General features: G+C 42.6%; 1 protein-coding gene across 1 annotated transcript in view; it reads right to left on the bottom strand.

Moving 5' to 3' along the window:
- Positions 1-26,943, bottom strand: part of LMLN (leishmanolysin like peptidase) — a 59,927-nt gene that overhangs the window by 5,413 nt on the left and 27,571 nt on the right. Inside the window, exons 11-16 of the mRNA XM_008155497.3 lie at positions 23,996-24,072; positions 17,310-17,420; positions 13,721-13,853; positions 11,079-11,238; positions 6,014-6,144; positions 854-1,064 (exon numbers count right to left, since the gene is read on the bottom strand). Of these exons, the coding sequence (XP_008153719.2) occupies positions 854-1,064; positions 6,014-6,144; positions 11,079-11,238; positions 13,721-13,853; positions 17,310-17,420; positions 23,996-24,072 (823 nt within the window). The remainder of the gene's footprint in view (positions 1-853; positions 1,065-6,013; positions 6,145-11,078; positions 11,239-13,720; positions 13,854-17,309; positions 17,421-23,995; positions 24,073-26,943) is intronic.

Raw genomic sequence — 26,943 nt, 5'->3', positions numbered from 1 at the left:
GACAGGCTGGCTCCACACTACCACAGGAAGCTCTTACTAAAGTGGCAGTGGCACTTAATACGTGCTACGGTAGCTCCTGTGTCCTTGTGCAGGAGTTTAGGTCCTCAACAAAGAATTTAGGGCAACATACGCTGAAGACCATTAAGCTAGATCTGGGAGGCTGTAGTGCCCTCTGAATATGAAGTGCTGGGGGGACAGGCTCCTGTGCTGAAACAGGTCAGTGGCTGACTGGGATGTAATCTGTGCATTCAAAACTGAGGTGCTGTGAGTGAGAGGTAATCTATTGCCAATAACTGAGTCTGGTAAAGGTAGCTGACTAAACTGGTTAACATAGGTGTGAGGCAAATTACTAAATTTGGTTTTCTTAGATGGTCATTAAGCTATTTCTAAAGGCAATTTAAAAAGAGGAGTTCCAAAAATCTATTTCAACAATGGAATTGCCCGGCTGCTGTGGCTCTGTGTACTGAGCATTGTCCCATGGACCAAGAGGTCACCAGTTCGATTCCCAGTCAGGGCACATGCCTTGGGTTGCAGACTCAATCCCCAGTAGGGGACATGCAAGAGGCAGCCTATCAATATTTCTCTCTCATTGATGTTTCTATCTCTCTCTCCCTAAAATCAATAAAAACATATTAAAACAAAACAAAATAATGGAGTCACTTTTGAAATAACTCTATTGATAGATATTGCTCCTGCCAGGAAAAAAAAAAATTCAGTGGTGGGAAGGAGATTTTCCAATAAAACTGAAATTAGAAGAGAAGATGCTCAACCTGTTTTAGAGCTTCCTTGAAGGGAATTTTCAACATCTGATAAGAAAAGTCTCTGTCTTTACTCCAACCACAGAGATACTCACCCAGGGGTAGAGCTCGGGTCAGGTTAGCAGCTGGAGGATCTGTTTCTGGAGGACAGAGTTCACAGAAGTCCCAACATGATGGGCAGAGCAGGTTTCCATCGTGAATCCAGCCGTTCATATGAATACTAACGAAGAGGACCTGCCCGGCTCGACTACACAAATATGAAGTATTCTGGACCCAAACCTTTAGACCTTGTGGAGAACAAGAAACCTTCAAACAGAGAGGAAAAAAAATCACATCTGTAAGTATACTGGCCTCCTTCATCTGCAGGAAAAGGTTAGAATTTGCTAAAAATACTGGCTATAAAATATAATTTGGGATATAAAAATTTCAAATGATTATTTCTTCTTCAAAGTTGTTTTCTAAAAAGACTTCGTGTTAATTTCAATTATGGTACTTCACTTTAAATATTTTAAAACTTCTCTCCTAAAATTATTTTCAAAGTAAATGCATGTTTCTGAAAATGTTTGTTAGTAGCAAATTTTTACTCTACAGGTAGATGAAGTTTTTGGAAATACCCACAAGCTGCCCTGAACTGAGTCTGGTAAAGGTAGTTGACTAAACTGGTTAACACTAGGTTAACATAGGTGTTATGCAAAGTACTAAAACTGATTTTTTAAAATGGCTATTAAACTAAAGGCAATTTCAAAAAAGGAGTTCCAAAAATGTATTTCAACAATGGAGTAGTCATTTTTAAAACAACTCCATCATCAATTAAGTGTAAATACTCATTTGGAAATTTAAGTTATAAAAAGCCTTTGAGAAAATAAACAACATAGCCTATCATTCAATGATCCACATCTAATAAGTACCACCATAGCTATTGTACAATGTAATCACCTTTTAAGTGAGACTTGATTATCATGTTTAATACTAAAAAGGATACCAAAGAACTTCACAACACAATGCCTGCCCTCTAGCAGCTTTGATTGAGGAGAGAAGGGAGGGATATCATTTTTTTTTATCCTAAAGATGTGCATAGGCCGAAACTGGTTTGGCTCAGTGGATAGAGCGTTGGCCTGCGGACTGAAGGGTCCCAGGTTCGATTCCAGTCAAGGGCATGTACCTTGGTTGCAGGCACATCCCCAGTAGGGGGTGTGCAAAAGGCAGCTGATCCATGTTTCTCTCTCATTGATGTTTCTAACTCTCTATCCCTCTCTCTTCCTCTCTGTGAAAAATCAATAAAATATATATATAAAATAAAAAAATAAATAAATAAAGATGTGCATAGGATTTGGGTCAGTGAGGGAGAGATATTGTGACCTGGTGGGTTGTGTCAGAGTCTAAATGGGTGAGGAGGGCAACCACATAGGGGGGTGGGAGAAGGTGAAAGGGGTGTGGACAAATGAAATAGGACAATATATTTAGGACAATGAAAGCAATATTTCTTGCTGTCAGAGAAAGGAGTTACAAATATAGGAAGGGAAAAAACCAGAATGAACCCTTTGATGTTAGACTGGAATCAAAGATACTGATGCAAATTCATCCTACCTAATAATAGACAAATATGCAAATTGACTGTACCTTCGCTATACCCGCGACTGGCCAGGAGGCGCGGGGGGGCAGGACTCGGGGTGGCCGGGGTGGCCGATTGGGCCAGCGGGACGCTGAGCTCGCGTCGCCAGCGGCGGCCCGAGCTCAGCGTCTGCGCCATGGCTGTGCTGCAGCACAGAAGGGGCCTCTGGGGCAGCGAGCTCACGTCCCACCGCGGACCATCAAAAGCGGGGGAGCTGGGTGCCTGTCCGCTCAGGCACCAGGCCTTTCAGAAGCCTTCGCCGCGCCGGAGGCTTCTGAAAGGCCTGGTGCACCAGCGGACAGATACCCAGCTCCCCCGCGATCCAAAGCAAAAGCGTGAGAGCTGGGTGCCTGTCCGCTCAGGCCTGGTGCACCAGCGGACAGGCACCCAGCTCCGCCCCCTACACGTGCACCAGCGGACAGGCACCCAGCTCCCCCCCCTACACGTGCACCAGCGGACAGGCACCCAGCTCCTCCCCCTACACGTGCACCAGCGGACAGGCACCCAGCTCCCCCCCCTACACGTGCACCAGCGGACAGGCACCCAGCTCCCCCCCCCTACACGTGCACCAGCGGACAGGCACCCAGCTCCCCCCCCTACACGTGCATGATTCAATCATGCACTGGGCCTCGAGTTGTTATATATTTACACATGTATAAGTAGTATATATAAAAATTAGATAACACATATTTCCTAGCTCTGTTTACCAAGAGGGCCTGGAGAGCAGCTATATTTCAATAGCAATGAACAGTTCACCTAGCAACTAGATCTTCGTTTCTAAATACCATACTCTACTGAAATAAACTAGAGCTCCTTGGAGAAATGGTTAATTCTAGGTGGAGGCAAAGAAAGTAAATATGGACCCAGAATATCTTGGGCCAGAAAGCCAGGAAATATTAAAAGACTAGAGGCCCAGTGCATGATTGAATCATGCACGTGTAGGGGGGGAGCTGGGTGCCTGTCTGCTCAGGCACCCAGCTCCCACGCTTTTGCTTTCGATCGCAGGGGAGCTGGGTATCTGTCCACTGGTGCACCAGGCCTTTCAGAAGCCTCCAGCGCCGCGGAGGCTTCTGAAAGGCCTGGTGCCTGAGCGGACAGGCACCCAGCTCCCCTGCTTTTGATGGTCCGCGGTGGGATGTGAGCTCGCTGCCCCAGAGGCCCCTTCTGTGCCTCAGCACAGCCATGGCGCAGACGCTGAGCTTGAGCCGCCATGCGAGCTCAGCGTCCCGCCGGCCCAATCGGCCACCCTGGCCACCCCCCCGCGCCTCCTGGCCAATCGCGGGCATAGCGAAGGTACGGTCAATTTGCATATTTGTCTATTATTAGGTAGGATGGGGACAGACTAAAGAACACAGGGACCAACCTGAAGGGGCTCCCTCTGTCCAAAGCCGGAGCAACTTGAATATCAAAATAAATAAAGATAGTAATGGTAATACTCATTGAATAAAATGGAATCCATGAGTCAAAACTGATATAAATACATAAATAAAATGAAAGTATGATAAGAAATATTATTGACATAGTACCTTCCCCCCAATACTTATTAATTACAAAGGTAATTAATTAAAACAGAAAAAGAATAACTTGTCAGTAGAACACGAGCATCACTTCTGTTATATTACAGCCCCAAACCCATTACCTAAATTCAATGAAACACCAGACATCTTGTCTAGAACTGGTTTGTAATCTTTAAAAATGTAAGGTTATGAAAGTAAAGAAAAGATGAGGAACTCTTCCAGATTGAAGAACAGAGACATGACAACTACACAACATGTGAGATTAGTACAGTTCCTACTGCTACAAGGACATTATTGGGCCAATTGACAAAACTTGAATGGGGTTGAAGAATTAGATGTACCAATGTTAATTTCTAGATTTTTTCGTTATGTAGAAGATATCCTTGTTCATAAGAAGTACACATTAAAATATTTGGGGCTGAATGGGCAACATGTCAGCAATTTATACTTAAAAAAGTTTTTGTACCATTCTTACAACTTTTGTCAAAATAAGGAAAACAACAAGTTAATCCATATGTGAAATATTTGGAAATACTTACTTTCCCACATAAATGGTGTTAGTGTTAAATTAGCAAACTTAATTGACAATATTAGGTACAGGGAAGCCAAGCAGTACATTCAATCTTTATGGATGGTATTTCAAATCTGCATAATACCGTTGTGGTGGTGGTAATGTTGATAAATCATTAAAATAGCCTGAAAGGGTCATCTTTCTATTGTAGTTGTCATTGTTCTAGCTTTATTCCTTTAACCTAATATTCTCACTTACAGGAATTTATTTCAACAAATAAATTTTTAAAAAGGTAAAATATGCAAGTATACTAACAAAAGCATTTTTACATACAAAATATAATAAGGAAGTGATTTCTCAAATTATGATGATGCAATGTTCTACAGCTATAAAGAATAGTAAGTATTATTACTGGAAAAACTTAGAAAGGGTCTTTTGCTCTGCATAAAAAGTATTAAGTGAAGGAAGTAAAACAAAATTATGCATTATGGTTACAATAGGTCAAAACTGTGTATGTAATCTATATATATAAAAGCCTAAGCGAACGACAATCGGCCGATAGCTATGATGCACACTGACCACCAGAGCTGCCCCCTGGTGGTCAGTGTGCTCCCATAGCCAACTTCCCATGGCCAGCCAACCTCCTGTGTTCCTTCCCCCAGCCAGCCAGCCCCCATTGGCCCTGATCACCAGCCAGGCCAAGGGACCCCACCCGTGCATGAATTTGTGCACTGGGCCTCTAGTCAATACATAAATCTTTAGTGGAATTTATCAGAAAATAGATACTGGATTATAGTTAGAAAGTATTTTTAATGACCTTTTATAAAATGTCAAAGATAATTTTATATGACAAGTATGGTAGGTAAACTATATCTCAATAAAGCTGTACTCCAAAATGGTTAATTTTATAATAAACTTTAAAAATAATATTTAAATTTCCAGCTACAGAAGTTCGTTCAGCTCTTGCAGCTGAAATAGTACAATGTATTCTGATTTTTCATTTTCAGGAGCACACTCTCCTCCTTGACATCCATTAGTAGGGTATGGAATATTCCTTAAGATCTGCTCCTAAGTTACAGAATGCCTGTGTCTCAATAAGTTTTTAGTATGGTAATGCACTCATTTAATATCAGACATGCAAATAAGATACTTAAGAAAATTTGCTCCCTTTGGATTTCTATTTTCAAAGGAGAAAAAACTATAATTAATTAGTAGTTGATTTATTAATTCTTAAATCTATACTTTCCTCAGATCTTATGAAATAAAATTGTAAATTTTTTTCCATTCAAAGTAATAGCTATTCAAGAATTATCTACTTTCCATTATTTCCTTAAGATATATGCCCAGAAGTAAAATTATTATAAAACTTGTTAATAAATAGCAATTATATATATATTTAATATATATATTAAACAGAGAAAGGCAATTTCTCTAAAAAAAGACAATATTTTCACAAAACACAAACATTCAAACTAATATTTACATAAACAAACATAAGTTAAAATATTAATCAGTAAATAATAAAAAAATAAAATGTATTTTAAATTTAATAATCAAATAATGAGACAAAAGTTATGTAATATTTGGTATAATTATTAACAATCATTTAGTTTACCTGATAACATCCACTCCCCCAGTCTGGGTAACTCAGCTTCCTTTCACACTTTTCCATGACAAATGCTGATTTCTGAATTAGACAAACTGAATGAGGTCCATACTTTTCAGCACCATAGTTTTTAAAAAGGTCTAAAGAAAAACAGAAAAATTTTCTTAAAAACTTATCTTTGGCTCAAAGAACAAGAAATTGAAGTATTCCATCCTTATGACTAACGGTTATTTTAAAAACAAACATGTTTAATGGAAAATTTCAATTTAAAATATCAAGAGAAAGAGGGCTCCAAACTCAAACTAGGTTCTCAATACAGAAACTACTGGGAGAAAATTACTATAGTAGAAACAAGTGATAAAACTGGACCTAAAGTATTTAAGTTAAATATACAGAGGAAATGGCACTGAGAATCACCTTTATTAGTGGCTTAAAAGCAGTCACTTCCCAAATGACCCAAAATAGGATGAAGGCAACTATTTATATAATGAAAGCTTTTTGGGGGTCTTACAACTTTTGCAAAACTCTTTGTATTTTCAACTTGTATTGTCATCCCCTGGAAGTTCATAAATACCATGCTGATCTAGTCTCAGACTAAACACAAACTTGCACAGTAGACTCAATGACCTCTAAATAGCAAATGGGCAAAGGATGAAGCTCTTAAAACACAAGCAATATTTTGCTCTCTTTATACTTAATACAAGTAAGTTTCATCTTTTGAAAGCAGAGAGTTCAATAAGCCCATTTAAAAATATTGTAAAGTTAAGTATTGCCCTGCCATTGTGGCTCAGTGGGTAAGTGTTGACTTATGGACCTAGAGATCGTGGTTCAATTCCCAGTCAGGGCACATGCCCAGGTTACAAGCTCAATCTCCAGCAGGGGGCATGCAAGAGGCAGCTGATCAATGATTCTCATCATTGCTGTTTCTATCTCTCTCTCTCCCTTCCTCTCTGAAATTATATATAAATATAAATATACTAGAGGCCCAGTGCACAAAATTCGTGTGCAGGTACGGTCCCTAGGCCTGACCTTTGATCAGGGCCATCTTCCCCAGCTGCCCACAGCTGGCCCCGCCCCACCGGCGCCACCCACCCCCAGTTCCCCATTTGCCATCAGGTGATCGGTGCCTGACGGCCGGGGGAAGGGAACGAAAGGTCGGCTGTTCCCGCCCGATCGCCAGCCCCGCCCCCACCACAGGTGGCCATCAGGCAATTGGAGCCTGCTGGCCGAGGAAAGGGACCAAGAGGTGGTCGGTGTGCCTCATAGTGACTGGTCCAGCGGTTGTTCTGCCGTTAGGGTCGATTTGCATATTACCCTTTTATTATATAGGATAGAGGCCTGGTGCATGGGTGGGGGCCGGCTGGACTGCCCTGAAGGGGGCCCTGGATTGGGGTGGGGGTCCACTGGAGAGTGGGACTGGCGGGGCGAGGGGCTGCAGGTGATTTGCAGGCCGGCCGCATCCCCAGCTTTGTCAAGAAGAACGTCTGGAAGACATCCGGTCTATCCTGTATAATTAGCATATTACCCTTTTATTAGTATAGATGTGTGTATGTATATCTATATCTATCTATATAAAAGCCAAAGCGACTGGTACAGCAGAATGACCGAATGACCAGAACGACTGGTTGCTATGATGCGCACTGACCACCCCGATCGCCTGGTCGGGGCCTGCCGGCTAACCTCCCAGACCCTCCCCTGGCCAGCAGGCACCGACGGCCTGATGGGAACAGGGAACTGGGGGTGGGTGGTGGTGGACTTGGGTGGTGCCAGGCCAAGGTGGGTACAGGTGGGGGACACGGACGGCTGCTGGCAGCGGGGAGCCAGAGAAAGGAAGGCCCCGGCCAGCCAACTTCCCGGTCCCTCCGGATCACCTGATCGGGGCCTGCCGGCCAAACTCCTGGTCCCTCCCCCAAGCCAGCAGGCACTGATCGCCTGATGGGGAATGTGGAACCCGGGGAGGGTGGCGGTGGATGTGAGCAGCACCAGGCCAAGGCGGGTGCGGGCAGGAGATGGGGCCGGCTGCCGGCAGTTGGGGGCTGGGGAAAGGAAAGCCCCAGCCGGCCAACCACCCCGTCCCTGAAGGCTTTTGAAAAACCTCTTTCTGGGGAGGCTTTTCTTTTCCCCCCAGCGATGTACAATTCAAAGGCACTAGCTGAGGAGCCATCTGCTGCGGAGCCCCCACTCTCTCCCCACACCCAGTCAGATTAAGTCTGGCACGCGGTGGGGCGGAATACCCTGAGCTGCTGCCCGCAGGCGGGATGCTGGCAGGGGTGGGCATGGACACAGGGGCCTTGGAGCTGGACCACCCGGCCCCCAGCATGCTCTCCGCCTGGAGACATCCAGCTTTGACCTCCAACCCCATTAACTGGATCAGTAGTGGGGTGAGGAAATGAAACTTGGGGCGAGTACCAAGGGTGCAGTCCCCATGACCTTCCCCTCCCAGGATAACGCTGTGCTCCCTAACCTCCCACGTGCCAAGAGATAAATGTGGATTTGCAAAGAGGCAGGCCCCCGAGGAACTTCAGCTGGGGGGATGAGAGGAGTTACTCACTTCTGACACCCTCACCCTTTGCTTTAAGGCTGCATTCTCCTTCCCTAACACATGTTGCTTGAAGTACACGATGGTTTGTGTTTAGACATGTGATAAACATGAGGAAAGCAAAGTTTTGTGCTTTAGAACAAAATAATCTGGAGTCTTTGGGGGGGGTGTTATCTCTCTCTCTCTCTCTCTCTCTCACACACACACACACACACACACACACACACTCACTCACTCCTTCCTCCCCTCTTCCCTGGCTTGGCAAATCTTCATGCAGAAAGTTAACCCTTTGCACTCGCTTGCTTTTTTCTCGATTCCTGCTACCGATGCTAACCGTGTCGAGTCATACTCGACATCCGAGTGCAAAAGGTTAACCCTAGCTCCTCAGAACCCACCCTCACTGGAGTGGCCTCTGTTTTGTTTTTTTCTCTCACAATGTTTCTTTCTAACCTCTAAACCAGCAGTCGGACATACCCGAGCGTTCCCGGATTGTGAGAGGGAGCAGGCTGGGCTGAGGGACTCCCCGCTCCGGTGCATGAATTTCATGCACCAGGCCTCTAGTGTGTGTGTGTGTGTGTGTGTGTGTGTGTGTGTGTGTGTGTGTGTGTATATATATATATATATATATATATATATATATATATGATAAAAAGACAAGTATTGCCCTGGCTCGGGGGTAGCTCAGTTAGTTAGAGTATTGTCCTGATATGTTAATGTTGTAAGTTTGATCCCTCATCAAGGTACATACAAGAATCAACCAGTGAATGCATAAGTAGAATAACAAATTGATGTTTCTCTTTTTCTCTCTAAAATCAATCAATAAAAAAAATTTTTAAAGGTATTTTATTTTGTCAGTTTTGAAAAATCTTAATTATATAAACAAAGAAAGAAAATGTAAAATAGAACTCTGTATTTCTTTTATTTTCAGAGTATTTCAAAGTCCTCAAAAAACACAGTGACCAATGGTATATAAAAGAAAAAGAGCATCAACAAGCTACAATTCTCAGGCCAAATCCTGAGGGTTACCTGTTTATATAAATAAAGTTTTAGCCAACACATCCACACTCATTCATTTGTAGATTATGATTGCTTTCACAATACAATAGCAGTGTTGAGCAGCTGAAATAGATATTATGACCCATAACACCTAAAATATTTACTATCTTGTTCTTTACAATAAATGTTTGCCAACTCCACCTATAAAACAATAAAATGTGATAATGTATTTTTAGCCAACCCATTACTGATAGATCTGTGCATTTCTTTTGCTTTATATGGAACTGCTGAGTAGTTGTATCATAAATCTTTAGATATTTATTAAGTAGGTGAGTGATAAAAAAAACACAAAACTACAAACCCAGTTAAATCTGCTAGGTTTAAAAATAAAACATTATGGAAATTCAAAATTTAAAAGACTTAGTTTGTAATAAAGTATGAAATAAAATGGGGGGAAAAGGACCAGGTTAAAAATTTTGATAACGCCCTAGCCAGTTTGGCTCACTGGACAGAGTGTTGGCCTGTGGACTGAAGGGTCCCAGGTTCAATTCTGGTCAAGGGCACATGCCTCAGTTGCGGGCTCAGTCCAATGTGCAGGAGGCAGCCAATCAATGATTCCCTCTCATCACTGATATTTCTATCTCCCTCTTCCTCTCCTTTCCTCTCTGAAATCAATAAAAGTATATTTAAAAAATAATTTTGATGATCACAGAAACAAAAACTATTTATTGCTATTTATTAACATATCAGATGTGAGAACACTTTATTTATAGAGGTGGACAGTATGAGCTGTAACTATTATTTATTTATTTATTTATTTATTTAGAGCTGTAACTATTATTGTTGAATATCCAATTGCCATACTACTTACCCCTTTGAAGACATATTCATTTATATGTATTAAGAAAGAATAAATAGTATGATAACATCTTACTAGCTATGGGATAATAATGTTATTCTGATATATGAAGAATGGCATGTTACTTCTAAATTACATAAAATGCACACTCCTCAGGAGTTGAAAAAATAGGTTACTTAATGTGATTAGCTAAAAAGAGCTCTCCATTGGAGGAACCTGCACTGAGTAACTGGATCACTTAGTGTCTTTTTATTCATCTGTGAAATTCAATAATATCTTCTCTATGTCTCTCGTCAGGTTTTTAGAAGAATAAAATTAAATATAAAAATAAAAGTGTTTTGTAAATGAAAGTGTCATGCAGATGTAAGGTATTACTAAGCAGTGTGTGTATACATGTACAAATCTATCTAATAGCTAAAAATCCTTTCTATGTGTGATGGTTCTAAGCTCTTACTACATTAATTCATTTAATTCTCCCCAGACCTCTATTAGATAGGTATTATTATCCCCTTTCTACAGAGGAAGACGCTGAGGCACAGAGAAGTTAGATTATTTACAACAGATGAATAGCAGTGGAACCACAATACACATTCCAGGGTCTGTGCTCTTAACCACTATTTTACATTGCTGATATATAATTGTAATGTGTATATAACATTTCATTTCACTAGACTACTAACCTGGTTGATTTTCCAATATTCTACAATCTGAGCTGCGCTGATATTCACCACTTACATGCCAACTGAATTCCTGACTGAAAGGGCAGTAGTCAGCAATTTCTACTGAACCACCATAATGGGGCAAATCTTCTGCAGGTATTCCACTGAGTTCATCAAAGTACTACAAAAAAAGTATTAGGAAGACAGGAGAAAAAGAAATATTCTGTATAACCAAACCAAGTCCACAGTCAATTTATATCAACCCTCTAATGCTTTATAACACAAAGAAGATATTAATGTAGTTTTCCTCATGTACAGCAAGCATGTCAAACTCAAAGGCTAACACAGGCCAAATAAATGAGGCATGTGGCCCATGGGCCGCAAGTTTGACATGCTTGATGTACAGTGTAACACAAAGATATTTATATACTACTCAGGGGTATGTCAAAGCTATTATAGTTTTAGAAATAAATAAGGTAAGTAAACTGGTTAAGTTTCTTATTAGATAACAAATTTGATGTGTTTTTAAAGAAAGAATCAGAAGACTTTTAAGAGTTGACAAAACACAAAAGACTGCTTAGAATTAAGATTTTAAATATACTATACATCAAAAGTCTTTAGAATACTTAATTTATATGCTGTTTTGACATTCTTGAAAAAATAAAATTGTGAGAAAATGAAAGAGATCACATATATACATACTAGAGGCCCGGTGCATGAAAATTCATGCACTGGAGTGTGTGTGGGGGGGTCCCTCAGCCTGGCCTGCCCTCTCTCACAGTCCGGGAGCCCTCAGGGGTGGGAGGCCACCCAGTGATCAGGGGAAGGAGATGCCCCATCACACCTCTGCTGCTGTCACTGCCGTCAGTGCAAGCCTCAGTTGACCCTGGTTACCTGAGCCTCAGCCGGCCCTGGGTGGCTGGGCAGCCACCATCCAAGGCTTGCCTGCACCTTGGGCCAGCCCTGGGTGGCTGGGCAGCCGACATCTGAGGCTTGCCTGTGCCTTGGGTGTCGGCTGGGCAGCCACCATCCAAGGCTTGCCTGTGCCTTGGGCTGGTGGCCCTGGGTGGCTGGGCAGCCACCATCCGAGGCTTGCCTGCACCTCAGGCCGGCCCTGGGCGGCTAGGGGGCTGAGAGGACTGGGGGACTCCGCAGGTGGAAGGGCACGGCCTTGCTGCATGCCTGCCGCCCCTGAAGGGTTAAGGGGACTGGGTGCTGCCATCTTGTGGCTTTGGGCACCGCCATCTTTGAGGGCAGGGCAGTCAATGAGCATATTCCCTCCTTATTGGCTGTGGATGCTACCATCTTTGCGACTGCTTGAGGGTCAATTAGCATATTCCCTCTTTATTAGATAGGATAATACTTTGAACTCCAAAGGAACAAGGTACCAGATAAATCTTAAAGATTTCACATTTTACACCAATTCATCCTATATAATAAAAGGCTAATATGCAAATCAACTGAATGGTGGAATGACCAGTCTCTATAATGCACACTGACCACCAGGGGGCAGACGCTCAATGCAGGAGCTGCCCCCTTGGTGGTCAGTGCGTTCCCACACGGGGAGTGCCGCTCAGCCAGAAGCCGGGCTCACAGCTGGCGAGCGCAGTGGAGGTGGCCTCTCCCGCCTCTGGAGCAGTCGGACATCCCCTGAGGGCTCCCAGACTCTGAGAGGGTGCAGGTCGCTCCTGGACTACAAGAGGGCACAGTCTGGGCTGAGGGCGCCCCCCAAGTGCACAAATTTTCTGCACCGGGCCTCTAGTTGAATTAGAATACTACTAGAGGCCCAGTGCACGAATTTGTGCACAGGTGGGGTTCGTCCGGCCTGCCCCAATTGGGGGGGAGAGGGGGCCAATCGGGGGCGAGGCCAGCTGGGGGGAGGGGCCACGGGTGCTTGATGGGCCGGCCCCGCCCCCTGGTTGAACTCCTGGTAGAACTCCCAGTTGAGGGGACAATTTACATATTAGCTTTTAATTATATAGGACGTCTAGAAATATAGTTACCATCATATGATGTCTGAAACACTCAGAAAGGTCATAAACATATGTAGGAAGCTCAAACTTTAGCAGCAATTACTTAAAATTAGCTTTTGTGATATAATTTCTGACTAACGTGTCCTTTGAAAATGACAGGCTGAGTTGAGGGTTTTAGAGATAGCCTTGGCAACGTACCACTTAAAAGGTCAAATCAGAGATTCAGACTGAACATCATGTGGGGCCATTTTCTTCACCTTTTACATCCCTTGAGTCAAACCTTCTCTAAATCAGAACTCCCAAGCCTTCTAATTAATCGGCTTAGAGTAGCTGGGTTATTTTCTTTAAAAAATCTTGTGGGGTTTTGTGGTGTGTAAATTAGAGGAAATTAAAGATGAAGACTTTGGAAACTATAAAGAAAAAAAAACATACAGTTTAGAAATATTTAGAGCAAAATAAATATTCTAAATGCCTCTTACTATTTCTACAAGGAATTGCTAGATATTAATTACTATCTATTATCACATTAGTTATAAATAAATGGAGGAATTCCTCAGTTTTATCTGACTTATAGAAAACAAATGCGGCCTTATAAATTGAAACAGTTAAGAGGCTTTACTCTTCTAATTCAAAATAGAAACTTATTTTTAAAAAGGTGATTGTTAAAACTGTGCCCCAAACAAGTGTTACCTGGTATTCTTGAGGCAAAGGTTTTGGAAACTTCTGCAAATTACACACTGCAACTGCTCTCTGGTCCTGTCTGCAAGTTAACTGCAAGGGATTACTCCTGAGGGTGTCACAGTAAGGGCTCAGCATCTGCCTCCTGCACATAAAAATAAAAACCACAGTATAAAACTGTAAAGAAAATAGTACACATCTATTCTTTTCCATTATAAGCTTATCTTTTCCACTATAATTTCAGTATGTTTTAATAGATTAAAATTAATTGCTAAATTGAGTTATAAACTTATTTTCAAAGGGTAAAAGGAATGAGTAATGTAGATGTGAAAGATTAAAGCTAGATGCATTATAACATTATTTCACTGTTATTAAATAAAATCCTATTTATCTCTCTCCATTTTTGTCAGTAAAATGGAGTTTTAAAGACCTGATTTGCATTTTATATGACAAATAATGAAATTCCAGAGCTTGTCAAAAATATACATCTTCATAATTAACAAATGGAGTCTCAGAAACAAATGGAGATGACGTCCCCTTTGTCTTGCAGCTACAGAGAGTTAATTAAATATTTTCTATGCTACAATCTAGTTCAAAAAATCCTATTTGACAATTTGTTAAGTTAAAAACATTCATGCCCTGGCCGGCCCTCAGACGGGCGGGTCACAGGTTCAATTCCCGGTCAAGGGCACGTACGTCAGTTGCAGGTTCAATCCCGGCTCCTGTCGGGAGTCAACTAATCAATGTGCCTGTAACACATGGCTGTTTCTCTCTCTTTTTTTTTTTTAAATATATTTTATTGATTTTTTACAGAGAGGAAGAGAGAGGGATAGAGAGTAGAAACATCGATGAGAGAGAAACATCGATCAGCTGCCTCCTGCACACCTCCTACTGGGGATGTGCCCACAACCAAGGTACATGCCCTAGACCGGAATCGAACCTGGGACCCTTGAGTCCGCAGGCCGACGCTCTATCCACTGAGCCAAACCAGTTTCGGCTGGCTGTTTCTCTTTCTCTCTCTCCCTTCCTCCCTCCCCCGTCCCTTCCACTCTCTCTAAAAACTCAATGGAAAAAATATCCTCATTCCTTGGGTGAGGTTTAAAAAAGAACACACATACACACAAAAACAAAAACAATATCCACAATCCAATCTTGTTTTTCTGAGTAAAATGAAAATTGTGTTAATATTCCTAATTGTTACAACTTATTCTGTTGTCTGTTAAATCTAATCTTGGAGAGAAAGTAATTTATTTAATGTTTAATTATTTAACTTGTTAATCCTCTCCTCTTCCAAGGATACTTTTTCCATTGAGAGTGGAAAGGAGGGAGAGAAGGGGGGAGATAGGGTGGAGATTGAGGGGCAGGAAGGATAGGTGGAGGGAGAGGGAGACAGAGAGAGAGAGAGAAAGAGAGAGAAACATCGATGCAAGGGAGACACATTGATTGGTTGCCTCCCAGACATGCCCTGACTGGGGCCAGGGATCGAACCTGCAACCCAGGTACATGCTCTTGACTGGGAATTGAACCCAAGACCCTTTAGTGTGCAGGCTAATGCTCTACCCACTGAACCACACGAGCCAGGGCTCAATGGAAACTTTTTTAAAAAATATATTTTATTGATTTTTTACAGAGAGGAAGGGAGAGGGATAGAGAGTTAGAAACATCGATGAGAGAGAAACATCAATCAGCTGCCTCCTGCACACCCCCCACTGGGGATGTGCCTGCAACCAAGGTACATGCCCTTAACCGGAATCGAACCTGGGACCTTTCAGTCCGCAGACCGACGCTCTATCCACTAAGCCAAACCGGTTTTGGCAGAAACTTTTTTTAAAAATTGCACTAATTGCTACAGATTAAACTGAGTCCTCCAAAATTCGTGTGTAGAGGCTCTAACCTCCAATCTTACTATAACTGAAGAAAGGGTCTTTATGGTTAAATGAGGCCATAAGGGTAGAGCCCTAATTTGATAGGACTGGTATCTTTACAAGAAGAGGAAGAGAGACCAGAGTGCACTCTCTCTGCCATGTGAGGACACAGTGAGAAGGTAGCTGTCTGCAAACCAGAAAGAGAACTCTCACCAGCAACAAAATTGGCAGGCACCTTGATCTCAGACTTCTCAGCCTATAGAACCACGAGAAAATAAATTTCTACTGATTAAGCCACTCCCTCTGTATTTTGTTATGGGAGCCCAAGCAGACTAAGACATGAATGGAAATAAAAATAAAACATTGAAATTTGTGGGACATAGCTGAAGAAATGCTGAGAGGGAAATTTGTAACACTAAATCAGAAAGATATAACATCTCAAATTAATAATCAACAATACAGAGAGAGAAGAAGAAATAAAAAACAAGCAGAAGAAAAGCTGTAAGATAAAAGCAGAAATCAATGGATTTGAAAACAACAGAAGACATCAATAAAACAAAAAGTTGGTTCTTTTAAAAAATTGGTTGCAGCCCTAGCCGGTTTGGCTCAGTGGGTAGAGTGTTGGCCTGCGGACTGAGGGGTCCCTGGTTTGATCCCAGTCAAGGACACATGCCTGGGTTGCAGGCTCGATCCCCAGTAGGGGGCCTGCAGTGCAGGAGGCAACCGATCAATAATTCTCTCTCATCATTGATGTTTTTAGCTCTCTCTTCTTCTCCGTTCCTCTCTAAAATCAATAAAAATATATATATATCTTTTAAAAATTGGTAAAACTGACAAACATCTAGTAAAACTGTAAAAGAAACAGAGAAAAGTCAAAAGATTTTTTTCATTCATTAAAATGTTTTTTAATTCATTGATATGAATACAGTATATAGTGAATAATGTATTCATTATATACAATATAATTCCATTCAAATAATATTCTTGAAAGGACAAAATTAGAGAAATGGAAAACAGATTAGTGATTCCAGGAGTCAAGGAGGGGCTGGCATGAGAGGGAACTGAGTATGACTATAAAAGCGAAACAAGAGGAATCCTTGCAGTGATCCAAATGTTCTGTGTCTGACTGTATCAGTGGCAATATCCTGGCTGTGACGTTGTACTAGAGCTTTGTAAAATGTTACCAATCAAGGAAACTGGATGAAATGTACATGGAATCTCTGCATATGAATCTGTAATTATCTTCAAAAAAATTATATATATAATATAAACATGCATGTGTGTGTTTGTGTGTATCCCCCAAAATTGGAGACTGTATTTTTAAAAAAGCTTGCTAGGTGATTATAATATGCATCCAAATTTGAGGACTCTATTGAAAAATACCTTTATGTTTTTTTAATATTGAATCAATAGTTACATCTATGTTTATGAGCGCATTTTCTGAAGAAAACAGTAAGAAATATAGAGTATGTAAAATTTTTGCAATGTATATTTATGAATTATAAGCTAAACAGAAATATTTTATGGTCTGGCTCCCACATTGTAGATTCTTTAAGTCTATGATTTAAAACAATATGCAGCTATTTATTATATCACCAAGCACCATAAATGATTTTATATACATTTTGAATATGAACTATTCAGACCATATTTTGAAAATAACACTTTAGACTCCAGATAAAGAACAAAATCAGAAATAAATTGTTATCAAACATTATGAGGAAATGTATTCTTACTTTTTTTTCTGCTGATCAATCCAGAATTTACAGCTCTTCCTGACAAAGTCACAGCCCATTCCTCGACCCCAGTCTAACTTCTCAGCCATGCTATAATTAGCTTTATACCAGCTGTGGAAATAATTCAAACAAAGCATTTTTTATTGCTGTCATTTAAAAAACAATTCCAACATATCCATGACAAATCTCAACAATGAGAAAACTAGGACCTCAAAAGGGACTTTGGTGGCCATCCCACGGATAGGAATCACTAAGAAAGCCCTGCTGCAAGGGTCTCCAGAGCAGGACTGGGGAACGTCAGTTTATGGTGAGGCTGTTCCCAGTTGGAAACAACACTAACAAACCATGTTTCCATTGTAATTTCCAAAGATGAGAGAAGTCACAGAGTAGAAACTGGTCCAGGTGTGAGACCAGTGGAATGAGGGCCAAAGAAACAGAAAGAGAATGAGAGAAAAAGAGAAGTAAACTGAGGAAGAAACAGTGGAATTGTTAGGTAGCTAGTTTTTACCTAATCTGATTCAGTTGGCCCTAGTTTCTTGCTTCTCTGGCCTTGAATCTGTGCTATTTTATCATACAGGCCCTGCTTGTGACTAAATATTATACCATTAAAATAAGACAAATGAATACAATGTCTAATACTTTTTAAAATGTTCTCATTTCAGAAAAAAAACACACACACAGCACATTGATTTAGTTTCCTGGCAAATTTAATCAACAAGCTTAGTTTTATCAGCATCTCTCTTTTTTTAAAAAAAAAAAATCTTTTTCTTTTGGTCCTAGCCAGTTTGGCTCAGTGGATACAGCATTGGCCTGCGGACTGAAGGTCCTGGGTTCGATTCTGGTCAAGGGCACGTACCTCGGTTGCAGGCTCCTCCCTAGCCCAGGCCCAGGTCAGCGCTCGTGCAGGAGCCAACCAATCGATGTGTTTCTCTCACATCAATGTTTCTCTGTCTTTCCCTCTCTTCCACCCTCCCTAAAAATCAATGGGAAAAATGTCCTCAGGTGAGGATTAATAAAAAAAAAAAAAAGAAAGAAAAAATCTTTTATTTTTCAAGGATTTGTGCACATTGAAAGGAAATTAATTAGAAGGTGGTTGGTGGGGCAGGACTGGGTGAGATGGGCCAGACACGCCCTGGATCCGACCTCCTGCAGTCCCTCCCCGCTGGCCGCACCTGGGGTGGCGCTGGGGCTCAAAGGGCATCTGCGGAGTGAGTGGGGTCCCTCCGGCAGGTGGGGTCCCTCGGCCTGGCTTGCAGGGATCGGCCGAAACCTCTGACATCCCCCGAGGGGTCCCGGAATGCGAGAGGGCATTCTGCAAAGTTGCTGTCATTCGGCTGCATTGAGCATCTGTCCTCTGGTGTTCAGTGCACATCATATCTACCGGCTGGTCAGCCAGTTGGCAGGTCGCTTAGCCTTTTATATATATAGATTACAGTTGACATACAATACTATATTAGTTTCAGATGCACTCCATACTGATTAGACATTATATAACTTACTGATCCTCACAATAAATCTCATACCCATCTAACACCGTACAAGTTATTATTTTATTTATTTATTTATTAAATATATTTTATTGATTTTTTACAGAGAGAAAGGGAGAGGGATATAGAGAGTTAGAAATACCGACAAGAGAGAAACATCCATCAGCTGCCTCCTGCACACCTCCTACTGTGGATGTGCCCACAACCAAGGTACATTGCCCTTGACCGGAATCGAACCTGGGACCTTTCAGTCCACAGGCCGACGCTCTATCCACTGAGCCAAACCGGTTAGGGCCATACATAGTTATTAGAATATTATCTATATACTAGAGGTCCAGTGCACGAAATTCGTGCACGGGGGGGGGGGGGGGGGCGGGGGGAGTGTGTCCCTCAGCCCAGCCTGCACCCTCTCCAATCTGGCATCCCTCTCACAATCCAGGATTGCTGGCTCCCACCCACTCACCTGCCTGCCTGCCTGATTGCCCCTAACTGCTTCTGCCTGCCAGCCTGATCACCCCCTAACCACTCCCCTGCCAACCTGATCAATGCCTAACTGCTCCCCTGCTGGCCTAATTGCCCCAACTGCCCTCCCCCGCTGGCCTGGTCGCCCCTAACTGTCCTCCCCTGTAGGCCTAGTCACCCCCAACTGCCCTCCCTGCTGGCCTGGTCCCTCCGAAACTGCCCTCCCCTGCAGGCCTGGTCCCTTCCAACTGCCCTCCCTTGCTGGCCTGATCACCCACAACTGCCCACCCCTGCTGGCCATCTTGTGGTGGCCATCTTGTGTCCACATGGGGGCAGCTATCTTTGACCACATGGTGGAGGCCATCTTGTGTGTTGGAGTGACAATCAATTTGCATATTACCCTTTTATTAGATAGGATATAAAAGACTAATATGCAAAGTGTCCCCTTGGGAGTTTGGCTAGGAGAACAGGAGTTCAATCGCTTGCTATGATGTGCAGTGTAGAACATGGTGGGTGACCAGTGGCGACAGCGGGGCTGAGGGAACAAGGGAAGAAGGAGGCGGGGAGGCGGGGAACCTGATCAGCCCTGATCACTGGCCAGGCCTAGAGACCCTACCCATGCACGAATTTCATGCACTGGGCCTCTAGTTGATTATAATGCTCTACTTTACATCCTCATGACTATTCTGTAACAACCAATTTATACTTCTTTTGTTGGTTAATTGATTTTAGAGAGAGAAAGGGAGAGGGAGAGAGAGAGAAACAGAGATGAGAGAGAAACATGGCTTGGCTGCCTCCTGCATGCCCCCTACTGGGGACAAGCCCAAAGTCTGGGCATGTACCCTGACTGGGAATCCAACCGTGACCTCCATGCCAGCTGGAACCAGCAATCTCTTGCATAAGACAATGCTCAACCAACTGAGCCACACTGTCTGGGCTCCATGTCTAGTTTTAAAATATTGTCAGAAATTTAGAAACATATAGCCCATGTTGCTGTTGTGTTGCTTCAGAAAAAAAGAAAAATGCTTTAAAATTCACCACTGCCATGATTTTTCATTAGTGACTCACACACTCCACAGTGCTTCTGTATCCAACTGGTATCTTAAAGAAACTAGCATTGTTTAGAAAAAGGCTATAAATAGGCTGTTAAGCAGAGCAGCAGGACCACTTCAGCTAGCTACTGCTTATTCAGGGATAAATGAGAAAGAGCTATACTGGCACTAAAAAACATCCATCATTATGGGTTTTTTTCCCCTTTCAAATACAGTATATGAATGCCCTAACTTGGTCCACTATAAAGTATGAGAAACAATGATAACCTAGTAGTAATGAACACAGTGTCTATGCTGTAGTTTCTTAAAGCTGTCCTATCTAATAAAAGGGTAATATGCAAATTAACCATCACTCCGCTACAAAGATGGCAGCACCCATAGCGGCCAGGGTGGGATGCTGGCATCGTAGCCCCGGCAATGAGGCCAGCTTCCCAAGCCGGACTGCGGAGGGAGGGAGGGCCTCTGGGCAGTGGGCACACACCAGGGGTGGGAGCGGCTCGGAGCACGCCCTCACTCCAGCGGACAGGGCTCGGCAGCGAGCGAGCAGTGGAGAGCTACCAGCGGTGGTGGGTGTGGTGGCTCGGCTGCTGGGAGGCCGGATTTCGGCTGCTGGGACCTGCGCTGAGGCAACTGGTGGTGAGGGGAATTGCGGGGGTGCATCCGAGGCTGGGGTGCTGGGAGATGTGGGACTGCAGCCCAGGAGGCAAGGCGCCTGAGGACCTGGCCACTGCCCCCCCTGGCACTGAAGCCGCCTCCTACGAGATGTATCCTAGCCTAGGTGTGTGGGAAGTGGGTTCAGGAACCTCTCCCTTTGTGGCGCCCAGAGCCCAGGCTGGCCAGCACCGCAGAGGAGACCCCCGCCAGGATCAGGAGGCATGGCTGGCCTCCAAACCGCGGGCGGCCATTACCCCAGGCCGGCCACTGCCCCAGAGGAGACCCCTGCCAGGATCGGGGGCGTGACTGGCCTCCAAAATGTGGGCGGCCATTAGCCCAGGCTGGCCAGCACCCCAGAGGAGACCCCCGCCAGGATCGGGGGCGTAACCGGCCTCCAAAACGTGGGAGGCCATTAGCCCAGGCCAGCCAGTGCCCCAGAGGAGACCCCTACCATGATTAGGAGGCATGGCCGGCCTCCAAACCTCCAGTGACCCTAGCCCAGGCTGGCCAGTGCCCCAGAGGAGACCCCTGCCAGGATTGGGGTCATGGCTGGCCTTCAAACTGTGGCAGCCCCTAGCCCGAGGAGGCCTCCTGGCTGAGGACGCCCAAGTCTGTTCTTGACCTAGGGCCAGGCTCTCCCCGCGAGGGACTCAGAAGCCGCCAGAGTGTAACTGCCAGTCTCTGGGAGGTGGGAGTGCATCCACTGTCCACCAAAAAGTAGGACCATCAAACCATTCAGTTTCAGTGCAGACACAGGTCCGTGGCTGACAGGGTAGAGGCCAGACCAAAACAAAACAACAGAAACACCCTGCCCACCTGGGCGGGTACAGCTGCAGTCCACGTGGACTGGGTAGTGTAGAAAGCGCTACCTTCTCCCGGGTCCTGTGCTGGCACCACTGCCTCGCTCACTCTCAAGCCCCCCTGAGTCCTGACAGGGAAGTATGTAGGGCATCCTGAAGGAGTTGTACCATTCTGGGTTCTTTTGCCCAAAGACACCCTTTGGGATGAATTCAGAGACACATCTCACTTCCCATGAGACTGGAAGAACCATGTAAAAGGATTTCAACAAAAGCTTTCCACATCTCTGTTTATTCTTTTGAATCCATAAAACGACCTTAAAAAAAGTATTCGGGCCACCTAAGAGAGAATGCACTTTCTGGCCAGAGCACCTTTTGCCCAACAGGTTAAAAGAAGCAGAGAGCTGGCACAGTGGAAATGACCCTGGTACCCTATGAGGAGAACATGGGAATGGGGTTGCAGAAATTCCACAAGCCTCTTGCCACCTTCTCCTTTGCAAGGACTGGAGGCAACTGGAAGTCAAAGCTGTGATTTGGGACGCGGTAAGCAAATCTTGGGGGGTCCCTGAAAACATCTACAATTGATTATAAGACTGGTCTTTATTTAAAAAGAAATAAAAGAACAGCTTTGTTGAGATCTAATTCATATACTGTACATGTTACCTAAAGTGTACAATGAACTGTTTTTTTAAAGTAAATTCAGAGTGGTACAACCATCACCATGCTCAATTTTTAAATATCTTCACAACCCCATCCCCTCCAAAAAAAAACTTCTACCCACTGGAATCACTTTCCTGATCATTTTCCCCAAAATAGATTGTATTTTTAAGGGTGGGTAAGGAAAGTTGAGGGAAGTTAAAATACTGCACAAAGGATCTTGTAAAATTACAAAGTCCAAAGTGAAGATCATGTGTTTTCTTTAAAAAAAAAAATTAAAAAAAATTTTTTTTTAATTTCAGAGAGAAAGGGGGAGGGAGAGGGAGATAGAAACATCAATAATAAGAATCACTGATCAGCTGCCTACCACAGGCCCCCTACTGGGGATTGAGCCCACAACCCAGGCATGTGCTCCTGACCAGAATCAAACCTGGGACCCTTCAGTCCACAAGCCGATGCTCTCTCCATTAAGCCAAACCAGCCAGGGCCATGTGTTTTCTTCAAGTTCTGCGTGGTCGTAATGGTCCCCAAATCTATACTAATAAAAGGGTAATATGCTAATTAGAGTGGTTGTCTTTCAGACATCCTTCTAGACAAAGCTGCAGCGGCTGCAAGGGCTGAGGCTCAGGCAGCCATGGGCAGCTGTGAACGGCTGAGGCTCAGGCCAGAAGTGGCAGCAGCAGCGGGATAATAGGGGCGGTGCCCCCAGAGGAAGGCCAGACTGGGGGCCAAGGCACATGCAGTTTGGGGTGATCAGGCCGATAGGGGAGGGTAGTTGGGGGCTATTGGGCCAGCAGGGGAGCAAGGTAGGGGCGATCAGGCAGGCAGGCAGTGGGGTTAGGGGCAATCAGGCAGGCAGGCAGGTTAGTGGTTAGGAGCCAGCGGTTCTGGATTGTGAGAGGGATGTCCGACTGCCAGAAGTTGGACATCCCCTGAGGGGTCCCAGATTGGAGAGGGTGCAGACTGGGCTGAGGGGCACCCCCTCCCCCAGTGCACGAATTTCGTGCACCAGGCCTCTAGTCTCTATTAAAAGGAACCAGCGCTCTTTGTAAGATTGGCTGATGCCCAGGGAGTATGTGCTGATCAGCCTGGTACTTTCTACCATACCAGAAACCAAGGAAGCTATCAAAAACCAACATGTTCCAGGAGCCAATAAAGAAAAAGACCACCATTGGAGTCATTTAAAAACAGTATTCTACTGCTTTACCAGAAAGTTCCACTGCCTTAAAAACCAGGAATCTATACATCACCAATTTCACTTATAATTAAAATTTTTTTTTAAATTAGTCTTTCCTTCATGTTAGCATGGCCTCTATGTATTGAAAGATAAATTCCATAATACTAGGAATTTTGTTCTATTCCTTACTATATCTCAGGGCTTCAAATATTTATTGAATGAATAAATGGAGTTGTTAGAGGTAATGGATAGCTAACTGCACAAAATTCTAAGAATATTTTACTTCAATGCAAAATGTCAGTATTTTAAGCTGATTAGTTTATTTAGCTTAATCGTATTAATTTTAATATTCATTTCATTTTAATAAACAATTCATATAATAATCTCAAAGCTGTCTTACCCAGTGTCCTCCATTAATGCCAGAGTGATTCGAGAGAGGACTCGGTTCTGGGTGTGAGAACCAGTCATTGCTTCATTCTGAAAATCGCCAACAGATTTTCATTAGAGAACTGGACCCCTTGCAATCTCAATAATTTCCATGATTACGTTGATGTATATTTAAAATGTCTTAAGTATGAGAGGCTCATGAAGTATTCACTTCAAATAGTGAAATACGTAAGTCTTGTTTAAAATGATAAGACTGAAGATTAAAATCTACTTTCTGCCTCAAATGTCTACATTGTGTCCAATTTTGTTTGAATGGTAGACAGCCAGCATTTAGAACTCTGTGATGAAAATGAGAATAAATACACTGAAACAGGGATACTGTAAAAATATTAACTACCTAGGCAAAATGGGTAGTTGAGACAGATGCCCAGATAATACTTACCTGAATTACACAAAAATGCTTTCATAACCCTCAACTTTGTGATCACAGAAATACACATTAATATGCAAAACACGTATCACAGGATCAAAGGATTTGCATGAGGGACCTAAAATACCATCAAGGTCTACTATCTACCCAATGTTTTTTTGTTTTTTTTTAAAATATATTTTATTGATTTTTCACAGAGAGAAAGAGAGAGGGATAGAGAGTTAGAAACATCGATCAGCTGCCTTCTGCACACCTCCCACTGGGGATGTGCCCGCAACCAAGGTACATGCCCTTGACCGGAATCGAACCTGGGACCCTTGAGTCCGCAGGCCGACGCTCTATCCACTGAGCCAAACCGGTTTCGGCTCCAATGTTTTAATTCATATCATAAAATTTATACCAGTAGGTTACCTAACGATAAGGACTTCACTGCCTCTTAAGAAGGTGTATTCTATCTTTGGGCAGCTCTGACTATCCTTCCAATCTTTAATTTGAACACTAGATGGTCTTCTCAAGTACTTTAATATCATCTTTTAAAAAAATAGGTCAAGGACACAAAGTTGACTTCAGAGAAAGGTACAAGTTGATGAAATTAATAAAATTATTACAATCTACTGAAAAGTAAATAAGCTTTCATTTCTGACCAATCTACAGCTTTCTAAAGGGAATCACTTGATAAAATTGCTTAAAGAAAATAAACTGAAATTCCCACGGGAGAAATGTATGTCACTTCAAGTAAGTTTCCATCACTTACTTTGTGGTCATCTAGATAAGAACAGTCAGTACAAGCATTAATTTTACTCTTTTCACAGTTTTACCAACTCGGGTCATGATACATGTAAGCATAATTTTCAAATCCTTCACCCATTTTTAAATTAGGTTGTCTTCTTTTTAAAAAAATATTTAAATTTTCTTATTGATTTCAGAGAGGGAGAGGGAGAAGGAGAGATAGAAACATTGATTGGCTGCTTCTTGCACGAACCCCACTGGGGATTGAGCCTGAAACCTGGGCATGTGACCTGATTGGGAATTGAACCATGACCTCCTGGTTCATAGGTCAAGGCTCAACCACTGTTAGCCATGCTTTATTGTTGAGTTATAAGAGTTCTTCATATAGTCTGGATTATAGACCCTTATCAGACAGATGATTTGCAAATATTTTCTCCCGTTCTGTGAGTTGTCTTTTCACTTTCTTGATAGTGTCTTTTGAAGCACAAAAGTTTTTAATTTTTTATAAAGTTCAAGTTATCTATTTTCTTTGGTTGCTTATGCTTTTGGTATCACATCATATATATATATATATATATATATATATATATATATATATATATATATATACCCTTTGAGCAAGACATTCCACTTGTAGGGATTTATCTTTTCTTTTTCTATATAAAGAAATTTGACCTTCAGTTAACTTCCTAATTCTGGTTTCTGGGAACCTAATAAAGGTGGAATGTGAACTGTGTTACCAGGCAACAGTACACAGGGAAAAAGACCTCCTGATATGTGTCTGGACTTGGGATTACTATAAGTGAACATGAACACCTATTGGTAAGCCACAATTTTGGACTTCCCAGTGTGCAGTGACTTTTATGGGTATGACCCTTACAGGGTTCTGCAAGTTATATCTACGGATAACTCTTAGACTGCTGTATGGAGTATAAGAGAAATGCCTGATGGCCATGGTGGCATGCTGTGCTTTCTTTCATCTATCATTCTACATGAATGTTTTTTCAATGTGGACCTTATAGGTCTTGTTAGTTTGATTGTTTAGTTGAACCTAATTACCACCACTAGGACAACACTCCTAGAAGACATTGCAGATTTAAATAAGTTGTTCATTATAATATTTTTGAAATTAAAAATTAAAAACACAATTATTCATTAGCATAGGAATGTTCATATAATATGTAGCTATTAAAAAATGAATAGATCCAATATACAGATTATTCTACTAAAGCATGGGTTTCTGTATGTGAATGAGCTCATGTAAGCCTGGTAAATAAGAAAACAACATCATCATAATAAGGAATCGTGTTGCTTCATAATGATTTTCCCCCTGGATTTTAATGTCTTGTGCAATGGAGCAATAGCAGCTAAATACAAAGTACACGAAGGCAGCTAATAAACACAGTAACAGAGAAATGCTATACTGTGCAGGGTGTCCGTTCACTCCATGCTCTTCGACATGGCTTGATACAGCTAGAGGCTCTGACTTGGAAGTGCTTATTGCATGGTTCTCTCTAATCTTTGTACAATTTTACTATTTTCTTCCATTGCTCAGATTTATAGTCTCCCATCCAACTATCACTGCTTTTTGTTATTGTTGTTTAATATAAAGAAATACCAGAGTAAATATAGTTTATTTATTGGAAATATATGTCTTTTTAAACCCAAGCTAGCACTTTTATTATGACTTATTGCTTTCATTAGTGCTCTGGTATTTGTTTTCCCACAAGCCTTGTTATTTTTAGTGTTCAATTTTGGAGGAAGAGCTTTTTCTAGGAAAGCATACATTGCATTACAGTGGA

The sequence above is a fragment of the Eptesicus fuscus genome, chromosome 3 (genome assembly GCF_027574615.1).
Source record: "Eptesicus fuscus isolate TK198812 chromosome 3, DD_ASM_mEF_20220401, whole genome shotgun sequence".
In the NCBI taxonomy this organism is placed as follows: Eukaryota; Metazoa; Chordata; class Mammalia; order Chiroptera; family Vespertilionidae; genus Eptesicus; species Eptesicus fuscus.
Note: the sequence above shows the minus strand (reverse complement) of the source record. Positions and strands in the feature narration are given on the sequence as shown.